The sequence below is a fragment of the Crocodylus porosus genome, unplaced genomic scaffold, assembly GCF_001723895.1.
Source record: "Crocodylus porosus isolate Cpor-Errol unplaced genomic scaffold, CroPor_comp1, whole genome shotgun sequence".
Classification (NCBI taxonomy): domain Eukaryota; kingdom Metazoa; phylum Chordata; order Crocodylia; family Crocodylidae; genus Crocodylus; species Crocodylus porosus.
In genome coordinates this window covers 115,531,851-115,546,156 of record NW_017728943.1, presented here as the reverse complement: position 1 = coordinate 115,546,156, position 14,306 = coordinate 115,531,851, and the positions used below count along the sequence as shown (strand labels likewise).

General features: G+C 38.6%; 1 protein-coding gene across 1 annotated transcript in view; it reads right to left on the bottom strand.

Moving 5' to 3' along the window:
- Positions 1-12,200, bottom strand: part of NOX3 (NADPH oxidase 3) — a 58,420-nt gene extending 46,220 nt beyond the window's left edge. The window contains exons 1-4 of the mRNA XM_019548628.1: positions 12,159-12,200; positions 11,438-11,533; positions 11,134-11,244; positions 8,442-8,526 (exon numbers count right to left, since the gene is read on the bottom strand). Coding sequence (XP_019404173.1) covers positions 8,442-8,526; positions 11,134-11,244; positions 11,438-11,533; positions 12,159-12,200 — 334 coding nt within the window. The remainder of the gene's footprint in view (positions 1-8,441; positions 8,527-11,133; positions 11,245-11,437; positions 11,534-12,158) is intronic.
- Positions 12,201-14,306: the final 2,106 nt, after the last annotated feature.

Sequence of the window (14,306 nt, the reverse complement as noted above, 5' to 3'; positions counted from 1 at the left end):
CCAGCACCTGCCATTGCCTCTGCTGCAGCCACAGAAGGCCCCCAGAACCTCAGATATGGCTGCTGGGGCCAGCATCAGGCTGGCCCCAGCTTCCCCTACCATCACCAGGGTAACTTGCCATGTGCCAAAGCATGAGTGGCATGGGTGTTCCCTGGGGACAAGTAGCAGCGGTACAAGGGGAACCAAATGTTTGGGAAACAAAATGTCCACACTCATCTGGATGTGGCCAGTCAGGGACCTTGGTTTTTTACTCTTTAACATAGATGGTTATTCAAATCATGCTACATCCAACATTTCATAATTTTAAAGTAGGATGGATTCTAAATATTCATAAACTAGCTGTAATTAATGCAAAACATTCAATACAGTAGCCTGAAAAACAACACTGACAAACAATTAGATGTTTACAGTGCAGCTAAAAATATGTTATTTCTGGTTTTCATAATTGACTTTCAGTCACTAATCTCCACTTTCATGTTATCTACCCGTATTATCTGCGTCTGTGTCTGACCATTAAAAAAGCTTCCATTAAAAATCAGTAATTGAAGCAATATGAATACGATCTGCTTCACTGAATAATAATACTTTACCATACCAGAGCCACTCCTTTCAGGGGACAAATTAGTAGAACTGACACAAATTGAGCTGCCAGTAGAATGATCCAGAGAGGAAATTGATAAATTAAGCAGTGACAAATCACCACGGCCAAATGGTATTCACTTAAGAGTCCTGAAGGAGTTCAAACTTGAAATTGCAGCTCTACTGACTTACTATGTACTAAACCCAGCCTCTGTACTGGAGGACTGGAGGGTAGTCACTGAAAAGGCAATCTTTAAAAAGAGCTTCAGAGGAGATTCAGGTGACTACTGACCAATAAACCTAACTTCTGTTCCTGGAAAAAATTTAGAAATAATAATAAAAATAAAGGATTGCCCATCAAATGAATAACTGTAACTTGCTAAAAAAGAGCTAACACAGCTTTTGTATATAGTTGTTATGCTTCACCAGTCTACTAGAATTTTTTGAAGATGTTAACCAGTATGTAGATCAGAGTGGTACACATGTAATGTATCTGGACTTTCCAAAAAATGTTTTGACAAAGTCTAGCATCAATGGCTACATTCAGACATGCAGGCATGTGCAGTTTGTTGTGCTGCAAACCTCTTTACGCTGCCACAAATCACACATGGGGACTGTTAAAATATGCCTTGTACTGCACATTTGCAGTGTGGGGCCAAAATTTGCTATTGGGAAATCCTGGTAGCAAAAAAAGTGCCAGAAAAAAAAAAGTGGTGCAGCGTACGTGACAAGAGTATGCGCCGTAAGGCATGGAACCTCGCTTCTCCAGGGAGACACTAGCTGCTGGCCAGAGCATCTCCACTCCTTCAGCTGTGCCCTGACTCCTCCAGGATGCTGGGAGCCAGGAGGAGCTGGCAATAGTTTGCCTGAAGCAGGACAATTTGTCCGTCACTAAAGCATGCATGCAGGGATGTGTGCTGAGGCAAAAAGCAGCAGCACAAATTTGTGCTGCTACTTTTGCTGCTGCAAGCCCATACCCCTGGACATCTGGACATGGCCAATGGCTCTTAATGAAAGGAGACTGTTAAAGCAGGAAAGGAAAGGTCTACTTGTGGATTAGCCACTGGCTAAGGGACAGGAAACAAAGAGTGACAAATATATGGTAATTTCTCAGAAGGGAAGCAGACTCCCTGTGGTTTGTACTTGAGTCTGTGTTCCTTAACATATTCATAAATTATTTGGAAAAGGGAGTGACTGTGAGGTAGGTATGTTTGCAAATAATGACACCAAATTATTCAGAGTAAAAAAGCAGATGAAGTTCAATGTTGATAAGAGAAAAGTGAAACACATGGAAAAAATAACTCCAGACGTATATGCATGATAATGGGTTCTACATTAGCTGTTACTACTTATGAAAGAGACTTTGAAATTGTGAATAATTATCTGAGAACGTCAGCCTAGTGTTCAGAAGAAGTAAAAGAAAAAGCAAATAGGATTTTAGGAATAATTAAGAAGGGAATCAAAATCAAAACAGAAAATGTCACTATACTGCTGTACAAATCTATGGTACACCTACACCTAGAATATATTTTTTGGAGATGAAAAGACTGTTGCACATTGCTATGGTGATGTAGCGTCACATGTAGATGCACCCAGATGGACTTAGGAATTGCAACACCTAACTTTTATATGCCCAGTTCCAGATTCACAGAAGTCAGCATGCTGAGCAAAGAGCTAGAAAACCTAGTCAGCAGGAAATTCTGAGAAGATCTTAGGCTCACCTTCAAACTTAATTAGGAACTTAACTTCAGGTTGGAGGGTTGTATTTATTTTCATTTAGTATTTCTTGCTATGGACCACTTCCTGGAGTTAGGCACCTAAGTCTCATCAGTCCTTTCTTATGTGGTAGGCTTTGGAGCAGGTAGATAGAAAACTGGGGAACAGGAGCAGAAAACTCTGGTTTTCCTTCCTTCCTTGTGACAAGGGATTTAGCAGAATTCATAGATTCATTGGAATCTGATGTGGCTGCGCCATGAGCTTCTGCTATGACCTCAAACTTGCAACATCTGGGCTGCCAACCGTGCATCATAGTGCCCACGCACTACCCCAGCCCCCAGACTCTGAAAAGGAAGGTTAAGTGACATATTTGTTGGATTCATATTGAAGTGCTTTATTCTGTGGCCTGCTAAAGATTACTGATGCAACCAAAAGTGCTATCTGTTCTCTCTTGTTTCTATGGTCTTGGTTCCTCTTGTTTTCTGTGTGCATGGTAGAAGGCATGACTGTGGGATTCAGCATCAGATTCCATCACATCATATTGCCAGTGCAGGGGGAGCCCAGAATCGCTATCTTTAGCGCTCCCCCTGTACTGACAAGTAGCAAGCTTCTGCAGCTGGAAGCTCCATCAGCTGATCCTAGCTCCCAGCTGTGAGGGTATACCACACAGCTTCTTCAGCAGTTTCCAGCTGTGAGGGCACATGGTGCCCCACTATGGCTGGAAGCCCAGATCAAGTGATGGAGCTTTCAGCTGCAGGACCACACCCTGAGGCTGGAAATCCCAATCAGCCTGGCCCCATGTCCAATTAATAGCATAACAGAAACCAGCTATAAAGTTAACACATTTTTTGTTTAGTAGTTTTGTGGCTTATTTCTTGTTGTATCATGCCATAAATTGCATTACCATGTGGGTGGGTAACAACTTAAGGGATGATTAACTGGTTAACTGCTGTGCCAGGGACCTATGACTGTTAGGTATCATGCATAGCTAAAGTAACACATACTAAATAACTAAAGCCTTGCTACTGAGTAATTTCCATACCTAATATCAACAAGGCTCTTTCCTGAAGCATTCCCTGCAAAATGTGGACCTCCTGGATTACCTACACTCCTTGCAGGATCTGGAAGCATTGCCTAGTCAATGAAGCTTAAAAGTCTTATTTTTACAACAGAAATTCTCTCTTCCTTTTCTCTCTTCCTTTTATTTCCCTCTTCCTTTTATTTATCCCCAAATTTCTCTCTTCCTTTTATTTACCACCAAAGTATTATCTTAAAAAAACTTCTCCAAAACAGAACTGTTTTTTCATTCAGAAGGAAGAACCTTCTCTAAGAAGGTAATACACTTCCTTCAAGGGCCCTTGTACAAAACTGAGGGTGCATACAAATGTTAATTGCACTCAGGCTATGATCACACAACTTTCTTTATAAGCTGTAAGATCATAGACTTGGTGCAGCATGTGCAGATATTTGCTGATGTTGGAAGCTATGCTGGGAACTGCGTGTAAGTACCTCAGGGTGGGGAGAAGGGGCTAGGGGGTCCATGTGGTGGGGTTTGGGAGGTCAGGAGGATTGGCAGATCTGTGGGGGTGGTGGTTGGTCTGCAGATGGGTAGTTTATCTGGGGATGGAGAGCTCAGGGCACTAAAAATGGCCCAGAGTGAAGGGCAGGGAGTGGGAAAGAGCTTAGCTCCAGGGCTGGGGCAAGCAGCTGGGCTTTTCCAGCGATAGGGCTACACTCTTAAACACGTGCGGATGTTTGCTGGATCAGGTTAATTCATTTCTGATATAAATAAGTTCACCTACTCAAGTGAACTAACTTATATAGGGTCCTCCATTTTGGCCTGATTTAAACCCCCTGAATGTCTGCACAGATCAGCGTTTAGTTAGGTTGATCTAAATGTCATATCTGCATGAATATAATGGCTACTGAAGAGATGTAACTGAATTGGTTAGTGGTCTTAATACCATTCCTATTGGATCGATAGAAGTCCTTATCAAAGAACATAAGCAACATAATTGCCAATCTCAAAGGGGAAACCATGGATTAAATAGGGGTAGCCTTTTCCTCATCTGAAGTAATCTTTTAGCCTGTGGTTCAGTTGTGGAAACATGTTAGAATACCTACTCATACATTTTCTCATTGAAAAGAGAGCAGATTTCTGTTCTTTGTCTAATATACTTTGTTACAGTTGCTTGAACATTGTTTTATACCAGCAACATATTGCTCTATTCTTCTACCATGGCCAGAGATGTGTACTGACAAAAAATATCCACATCTTACTGCTGTGGTCTATTTTGTCAGTCTTAGTAGAAACTACCTGTGGTTGTAAGCCTTCAGGTTGTGGGTGCCAGTTGTTTCTACTTGTACCTGACAGGTACAGCACAGATCTTCTAGACTGAAAAACATCATACAAGCTACTTTGTGCCAGATGGTAATAGATATAATCCTGAACAGAAAAACAGTAACATTCAAACTAATATATAGACAATGTTGTCTTACCTGAATCTCCAAAGTTCTTAAATAACGTGGTTTCTTTAAGTAAAATAGTTGTAGCAGACTAAAACAGCCAGCACAAGAAATGCTGCAATTTGTTAAAACATTTTAGGTACCTAACATACATTTTGTGGAGCTCTTCTGGATCTACAGTGTGTAGATTTCACTGTGTGCTTTCAAAAACTAAACATACAAATTCCTGAAATTTGAGTTTACCATAGTTTATATTGTACTCAATTGAAATATATTTGTTATGAGCAAAAGCTTAGGATCCTGAACCTAGGATTTATTTTTTACCAGTGATTTTCCCTTCCAATGAATAAACATACATTTTAGGCCAAATTCTGGATCCTCAATCAGGCAACTGAAGGATTTAGTCCTTTATTTTTAGTGACACGGGGAATCCTTGAAACACTTACTATACATTCATTTTTATATGAACCTTTAATTTTCCATCTGTGTTTAAATAATATCTCTTATGGGAGAAAGGGTGGAAAGTAGAAAGGTTGAAATTAGAGCATGGTGCCTACAGTGGATATTCCTAAATATGAAAAGAGGTGTAATTAAATTACATTCTTGAAAGTCTGGTCAATTTAGCTTGTCTTGTTCAGCCAATTGTGCCTTCAGTCAAGCATGCAGGGCTCTCATTCAACTAAACAGAAATTGCATGTGTTTATCTGAAGGCAAGATTTCCTCCTCTATTTCTGCATGCCTGTCCAAGATAATAGTCATACGGGAGTTCAGTACTACTAATTAATCATCTTATTCCCAGTGTGATAAAAATCAAAGGGTCAAAATCTTGATCTCTGTAACCTTACAGAAATCAATAGCTTTGTATGGCCTCACCAAAACCCCAAATGAACTCTACAGCAAACTGACCCAACATTTTGTACTACCCGCCCCCCTCGGCTTTCTGGTTCTTATTAAACAAACATATGTTAACTAAAGCAACCAATACCTAAGAATAACCACGGTATCACTTGTAGCTTATCTGTATGGATTTCATTCTAAACACTTATTTTTAGAATTTGCTTAAAATTCTACCCAAACATAGTTTTGTGCTGAAAAAGGTGATAGATGTGGAGGGCTTTTGTAACTTTTCCCCCATAGAAATACTAGGAATATCAAATCTTATTTTGCCTGTTTTTTGCTGAAGGACAAAACTAGAACTGAAATTGAAGTATTTTTAGTCTGCTTGGGTAGGGTTTTTTTTATTAATAGATTTTTTCCTTCCAAGTATTTGTCATGAGCTGTGACCTACAGAGGCATGCGCTAGCAGAGCTGTAAATAGTATGATTGAAAATAGAGTTTGATAGAACATTTTCTTCAATTTTTGGTTTCTGCAGTTTTGAAAACCAGTAAGAATGGGGTTTGAACTAAATAAAATATCTTCATGCAAAGAATCTCTTCTCCCCCACCAAAAAAATTTGCCCAGAACAAAGCAAACAAATTTTCAGGCTTTAGCAAAGTGCTAATTTCTGGACTGATACAATGTTGAAGTTTTATGTAGTGGGAAAAGCCTGTTTTTCAAACAAATTAACTAAATCTTTTTTTCCCTTTTCAGCTGCTTGAATTTCTCTTTCTTATGGTATCATAACCCCTGAGGTCTTGTAGCCTTACCTACACATAAACCTTCTCCAGGAAAGAAAGTAGGTTTTAAATGTAAAAAAGTAGAAGAAAAAGCTAGCTTTTCAAGTATTCTTTATATGTTAGAAATAATAATAATATCAACACCACCACCAATAATAATAATAAACCCATTTTAGGTTAGCTGTAAGTGCTCAAAAACTAATCACTAATAGACTAATCTAATAATGTCTTTTACATTACAAAGAATGCTTTAGAAAGCATTTTATAAACATATACATTTATTTTCTTTCAAAGATGAAAATGACCTAGTATGAAATATTGCTTTCTATGAAACATTATTTACTCATCTATTATTAAGCTCTTTATATTCAAGGTACTGCCTTTTGACTGAAAAGTCCCATTTGAGTTAGAAAGTCTAGAATGATTTTCATTGATCATATTGAGAGTCTGTGAAACTATGATTTTATTCTAGTAGAGTTGAAGGTCTATAAGGAAGATTTATTAGTGGGTGAGTAAGTCCCAGGCAGCTCTTATCATAGACAAGCATGCAGAAAGGCAGGAAGCCAAACTAAGCAGAATTCCCTTTACTGAATTTTCAATGATGCCCTTGATTACTGATAACATTGTTTACTCTCGCTTTCCTCCAACTTGCCTACTTCCACCAGTCTCTAATTATATCACATTATGACCTGGCCAATTAAAGCCTGCAGCTGAATTTGTATAATAAGTGATGAAAAATTAAAGACACAGATGTACTTTTTTCAAGGCATATGCACCTCTATAATGATAGTCTACTGTTTGAGAAGCAAGATAAGAATGTTAATGTTGCTCTAATTATTTTTAGCGTGCTGGTAAATGAATATGCTAAAAATACCACATGGAAAGCCAAGACACATATTCCTGGCTTTTTATTATTAAAGAGATCTACAGATTAATTTGTGAAAATTATAAGCACTGTGATCTCCTCTATAAATTGGTTTGCTGTTCTACTATCAGATTTAAATCCATTGATCATGAAGGAGAGATAATTCACTTAACTACTAACTTGTAACAGTCTTTAACAGTCTTGTTCAGTAGCTGATGCTTTAGCCAGCTACTGCATATAACACCTTTTGTCATGAAAAAAAAATCAAGATTTCTCTCTGCACATCTTGACATTGCTAAATATTATAAAAGAAACATTTTACTTCTGGTTACCTGCTTTCATACAAACATGATAATATGATTTTCCACACCATATGCAGATTGAATTTTTAGCTTCTGAAGTTTCTGCAGAATTTTTTTCTTTTTAAACAGTTGATTTTTCTGGTCTCTTTTTTTAATGTAAAGGAAACAAACTATTTGCCTATGAATTGATAAAGTATTTCTCAAACAAAATGTCTCTCTCACTTGCTTTTGAGGGCTTATTCTTCTGATGTCCTTTTCATTTCTTTCTCAATTATATCATCTGCTGGTCTATTCTCTCTTCCAAAAACTCCAAAACATGCCACAAAAAAATTCACCTGTTTTCTCTCTAGAAAATGGTGCTTTCTGTCACTTGACATCAGCTGCTGTGTATGTTTCTGTAATTATTAAAGTCTTAAAGTAGTTATTTTCTGCTACACTTTCACAACTGTTCATTTAAATACACCAGCAAACATTTTTACAAAAGTGTAAAATATAAAACAAAAGGTTTGACTGTACAATTTTGATTCTTTCTTGGAGCATAACAAATTATACACCAAATAGCAGTTAGGTACTTTATATTCCTGGGTTTGCTTGTTAATTAAAGAAACAATGTTGCATTTTCTAGAAATCTGGTTTGTGCTTAAAGTGAACTCTGATATATGAATGGACATGACAGATAAGCAAGTGATTGTAACAGATGACAAGATATATGTTCTACCTCCTTTCCCTTCTCTTTGTAACCATTTTAAGAACAAAGTGACTATTTTAAGTTTCAGCCACCAAATGATCATGCTTGAGCAGAAGTGTATCTAAAGTTATAGGGATTTTAACATAAAGTAGAACCACTATATAATTCACAACAATTAAAGACAATGCCAAAGAAATGGAAAGCTTACTTGCATTTACAGCTATTCCATAGGCAACCACCTTGTGAAATGTGAGGCTTTTGTCAAGTTGTCTCCTTAATGCCCGTCTTCCACACTTGGCAAAAAAACAAACCCCCCCCCCAAATATTTTAAGAGTTAGCTTCATTTATAATTGCAAACTTATAGTTTAGTAGGTGGATCAGTCAGGTTCAATACTTTTCTTTAATCAAAACAGAATGAAGGAATTGATTGGAAATATTGCGTTTAGGCATCAGGAGCATAGGGTGCTGACAGAACTGACAATTTTTGCCCAATCTGGCCACAGAAAGCAGTCTATAGCATGACCAAACAAGTGCACAGCTGCAGACCACTTAAAAAATAGCTGATCAGGTGAAAATATGAACCCTTGTCATGTGAGGGTTCAGAGGAAGATGTTTCAAAACATAGTATTTTCTGTAATTTGTGCATGCACTTGCCTCCCAGCTTCCAACCTGTTTTCAGAATGGGATAGGGGAAAGGGAGTAGAGAGAATTTGATTTGGGGTATTTTTCAACCCCCACTGCAGGGTGGGATGGGTGTTTCGGAGCCCCGCTGAGGTGGGGGAGGGGGGTCCAGTTAACACACCACACCATCCAGTTCTGACTGGGGAACCCTTAGAACAAGCTCCCTCTGCTCCCGTTCCCCCTCCCATTCTGAAAACAGTGCAAGCTGTCAGAGCAGGGGTCATTGCTAGGGGAAACTGGCTGCAGTCTTGTAGTCAGCAGCTAGATTCCCCTTCCCACTGGAACCAACGGTGTATTCTGTTTGGTCTGGGGGATTGCTGCAACTCAGAACGCTTTCTGCAAAATGTTCTTAGTTACAGCAGGCCACTGTGCTTCTGTCTGTGCTCATAGTGATGAGAGGTTATTCAGGGTTTCTCACAGGGTTTCAGTATTCTTGGGCAAGTTGTTGATTCAGACTGTGATCTTGACTTTTAAGTCATTCCACAAGGCACAGCAAAAAGCTATAGTGTTGCCAACTCATGATTTTATTGCAAAACTAGTGATGTTTGTTTGTTTGCCTTCTCCTTTAAGTCTGCCTGGCAGTATCTACATGAGATGTGGACTGCGCAGTAGCCCGAGACTACTGACGAGTAGTGGTGTATGGCAGAATCCTTGACGTGATGCTACTGCAAAGTAGTCTCAAGACTACTGTGCAGTAGTGTCCCAAAAAAAGCTGTTTGTTGGTGCTACTGCACAGCAATTTGGGTTAGTGTGCTGTCATTTAGTACTAAATAACTCTGCAGTAATGACTGAGCAGTTAGAGTCTCGTGTAGACGCAGCCCCTGATTTGTGTAAGTATTTCTTGAAACATAATCCTTATGTACCAGAAGGGCTAAACAAGACAAAGAAGAACCACTAAGCACTTATTTTATAAACTCATGACTTTTATACTAATTTAATTTGTGGGATGAGAATGATTCAATTGTATTTAGGCAAGGATTTTTTTGTATGTGATAACTTTTACTGGACTATCTGTGTAGTTGCCAGGTGCCGCTCACAGGGGATGGGGATGGGGATGGGGCGGGGCTTGGTACTTGTCTGGTGTGGCCTCATCCCCTGTGAGCAGCACTGGCAGTCCGGAGGCTGTGCCAGCTGGGTACCAAGCCCAGCCCCACCCCACCCCTGTCCCCATCCCCTGAGAGCAGCACTGGGCTCAGGGAGTTGGTGCCACTCGCAGGGGACAGGGCCAGGCCCAGGCTTGGCTGGTGCAACCCCACCACCTGCAAGCCACACTGGCAGTGCTGCTTGGAGGGGATGGGGCCGCTCCAGCTGAGCACCAAGCCTGGCCCTGACTTATACGCTGTGCCTATGAAAATCCTTACCTTTCAGATTGGAAAGCTGGGGCTTGAACTATACACCATGCCAACATATACACCATGAAATATGGTACAAGTACTATCCTGCTACAAAGTGAATTAGTTTACTGCAGCCTAATAGGGGTACATGTATAGATGCTGAGACATTTACTGTGCACCTAATTAGTCAACTGTGTAGTAAACGTCTTGTGCAGATGTGCCCAGTAGGTCCAATAAAAGGTATCACACATAAAAATACTTGGTCCAGGAAGCAAGTGTGGGACATCACAGCTACAAGCTTATCCCAACACTCTTTCAATTTGTATTTGTTTTTTTTCAAACATTAATGTCAAGTCCAAGTTTTATATTCTATTGCAAGGGGAAGTTATGGCATAAGCTGTAGGCACATTATTCTGCTCTCAGTGGAAGTCAGGCTTAAGATATAAGGGTAGGGAAGGACATGAGTGGAGATTGTATAGATGCTAGGAAAAAAGGATTTAAACATTATCCTTATTATATTCATGAAGTTCTTCCAAATGCACTTCCCCCCGTTGGCTTTCATTTTGCTTCTGGACAGTAGTAAGTGAATGGACACACGAACACACATCAGGGATCTCTATTAATATGAGTTTCATTTTCTTCTTGAGTGTATATGCAAACCACTTCACAATACCAAATTATGCATAACCCAACCCAAAAATAGTATTTCTTTTGTGAGTTTTACTACAAATATTTTTTTCCTTGTAATCATGGGACATATGTTAATTCAAAGTTATAACTAGAAAATAGTATACAGAATTCCCTACTGACAATTACATTTCTTTGAAGTTTCTGGTATAGACATCATTGTTGAACTACAGAAATAAAAACAGAAATTGTACTTACAATGCTGGTTCCCCTTATGAACGAAATAAGGTTTCTACTGACTGGTAACAGGATTAACATGCAATTAAAATTCAGGCACGTTGCAGAAGCTCTTGCACAAGCCAATGCTGACTGTACACATAACAATATAAAAATATTATAAATGTAGAAGGGGGAAGAAGAAATAGAAAGGAAACTTATTAAACATAATTTTTTCAAATGAAAACATAACTGTTACAATACCAGAAAAATTAATGCAGTGTAGGCTGCTGATAAAATACGCATGGTATTAATATGGGAAGGTATTTATCAAACTCATACTTACCCCCAGCATAACCCGTGTATAAGTGTAAGCATCCTCTTCTTCATACCAGTAGAATGTGTCAATAAACAAATACAAATTCAATCCTAGCCACACCAGCTATAATGAAGACAAATCTCCTATTAATGCCACCGATGACAGTTTACTACATGTTAAATCAGTTGTGGTTTTTCTTTAAAATGACTGCAAAATACTTCACTATCAGCATGAAACACAGGGCTAGATTACAGGTGTTAGAAGTGGAAAATGACTATGAGAATGAGCAAATGCAGTACTACAATTGCTTGACAGGAGACATATCCAGCACTTACTATGTGCTAGAAACTTGACCATAAGTAAAAGACTTATCATGGGACTGCTTGTGTTCACAAAAGACAAAAAAAATAAAAAGTGAAGACTTTCAAAAGTACAGAGGTGGATGCATTGCCTGTCCCAATCCACTGAAAAAACCGCAGAAAATAATTCATAGGTTTCAAATACGATTATAAACCACTGCTTCTGTTATCTGAGATTTAAAATACAACTTAAAAATAATTCAAAAGAAGATAATATGACTTTAAATTGTTTTAAGTCTAGTTATAAAAAGGCTGTTGAATATTTTATAACAAGTTTTACATTTAACTTGGGAGTATTACTGTAAGCAAGCCATAAAAAGTCTTTTAAATAAGCTTAAAATATTTATGCATATATTCAATTAGGGGGTTTTAATATTAAAGATACTCACTAATAAGAGAACTGACAAACTTTCATTCATCCAGCATCCCATCTTGATTACCACTCAATGCTTTCTTGCCTTCCAAGTGGTTCTTGCCTGACAAGATATCTTGAATTCTTCAGACTTTTCTGCTAACTCCTTTTGTCTTTAGATCTTAATAAGCACCTACTGGGAGCTGGAGATCTCTCTAGGAATTTTCTAATTAAGGGCTTCCTGCCAAGAGCAGATCACCAACCTGACATGCCTTATGACCTGTATAAATAAAAAGCTGATCATTGTCCAGTGGTTCCTCACTATAAAGTTATTGAACAAGAAATGGGAGCTCCTTTCACTAAATGTACAACCACTTTTTCTCTTTTTGTCAGAACAGTTTGGGCAGAGATTAAAAACTTTTCATGATACAATTTTACATGATACCAAACCTATATATATCATATATTACATAGAAATGGTAATAATAATTTATAGTTGCAAAGTCAATCTTTCAAAAGTTAGGAGTTGCTAAAATAAAGGCTGCCTATAAAACTGTAAGTTTGACCCCATGTGAATCTGGTTTATGATAGTCTCTTAATTACATGTTGACTGTTCAGTTAGCTGCCCCAGGGAGACTGTGCTGACTGATTAATCAGCTGTTTAATATTTTATTTTATCCATATTTTCTTATGTCCTTTGCACTGTTCAAACCTTGGTTTGGAGACAGAACTGTTAATAGTTTTGCTTCCTCATGGGGTTTTCAGTGGAACACATCACAATACCCTCCAAGTGCTTTACCAACATTAATTATTGGCAAATACCCATCTCTGGTGAAGGGATGATAATATTCCCATTTTAGAGGTAAGGAGCTGAGGCATAGAGATAAAGTTCAAACGTGTCCAGTGATTTTGGGTGCCCGATCTGAGATACTTCTGAGCATTATATAGTTCTTTAAATGCTCAAAGAACAGATCCCACTGACTTCAGTTGTCACTATGAATGCCTTGCACTTGAGACCCCAGAATCTCAAATCTGACATCCACAAAATGTTAGAAAGTGACTTAGCCTCTTCCAGATACATTCATACCTTCTATGCAGGTTCAGTGCTTATCCTTTTCTAAAGATTTTGTTTTTTCCTTTTCATTCACTAAGCTTTCTTCCCCAGGGTAGCTGTTTCTAAAATTCCTTCCTCAGGACTGTCCAACATAATGCCCTCTTCAGGGGGTTACTCCCAGGTGGAGTTAACAAGTTGTCTGCAAATAGAACTCAATAGAATTGAGTATCTTGTGGTAGGACCATGAACTTCCAACAGGAGAATCCTTTCAGTTTGTTAAAGATTTGTTTTCTGGGGTATTTATTTGCATATAATAACATTTAGCCAATACTATCATTACAATCAATGTGAAGAACAAGTTACAGTACCTGGTTTTGTTTAACTAAGCCCAAATAATAATGATTGTTTTTTAGTCTCTTCTCTCTCTTCAGTTCCTAGCTTGAGTTACTAAGCTGAACACTAGAGGTTTTCACAGGAAAAGGAGGTAGAATTAATTCTCTTACACCTATGACAGAGCAGCCTTCAGGATTCCCAGAGTAACAGGTTCCTCAGTACCCGTTCCTACTGATGTCCTGATGAGATGGTGATTTACTACCTGTTTCATTCTTTTTCTGCAACAAGGTACTTCCAAATGGCACTTCACACCTATGGTTTAAAGGCAAAAATTCATTCATGAAATGGTATGATCATAGCATTATAGGGAAGTAGGGCTGGAAGGGCTCTCAGAAGATCAACTAATCCAGCTACCTCATTGAGGAAGGATCACCCCTGAAGAAACCATCCCATGCTAGTCTGTCTAGCCTGCTCCCGAAAACTTCCAAGGATGAAGATTCTCTAGGTAACTTGTTCCAATGCTTTACTACCCTCATTGTCAGAAGGTTCCTCCTAATTTTCAACCAAAATTTCCCCTGGTACAGTTGGAGGCCATTTTTCCTAATCCAGTCCTCTATGGCCACTGGGTAAAGCCCATTCCCACCTCTCTGTAATTGACCACGTATTTGAAGACTGTAATCAAATCCCGCCTCAGGCTTCTCTTCCCCAGACTAAATAACCCTAGATCTTTTCACCTTTCTCATAAGTCTTGCCTCTCAGGCGCCTAATCATTTTTGTCGATCTGCATTGGGTTATTTC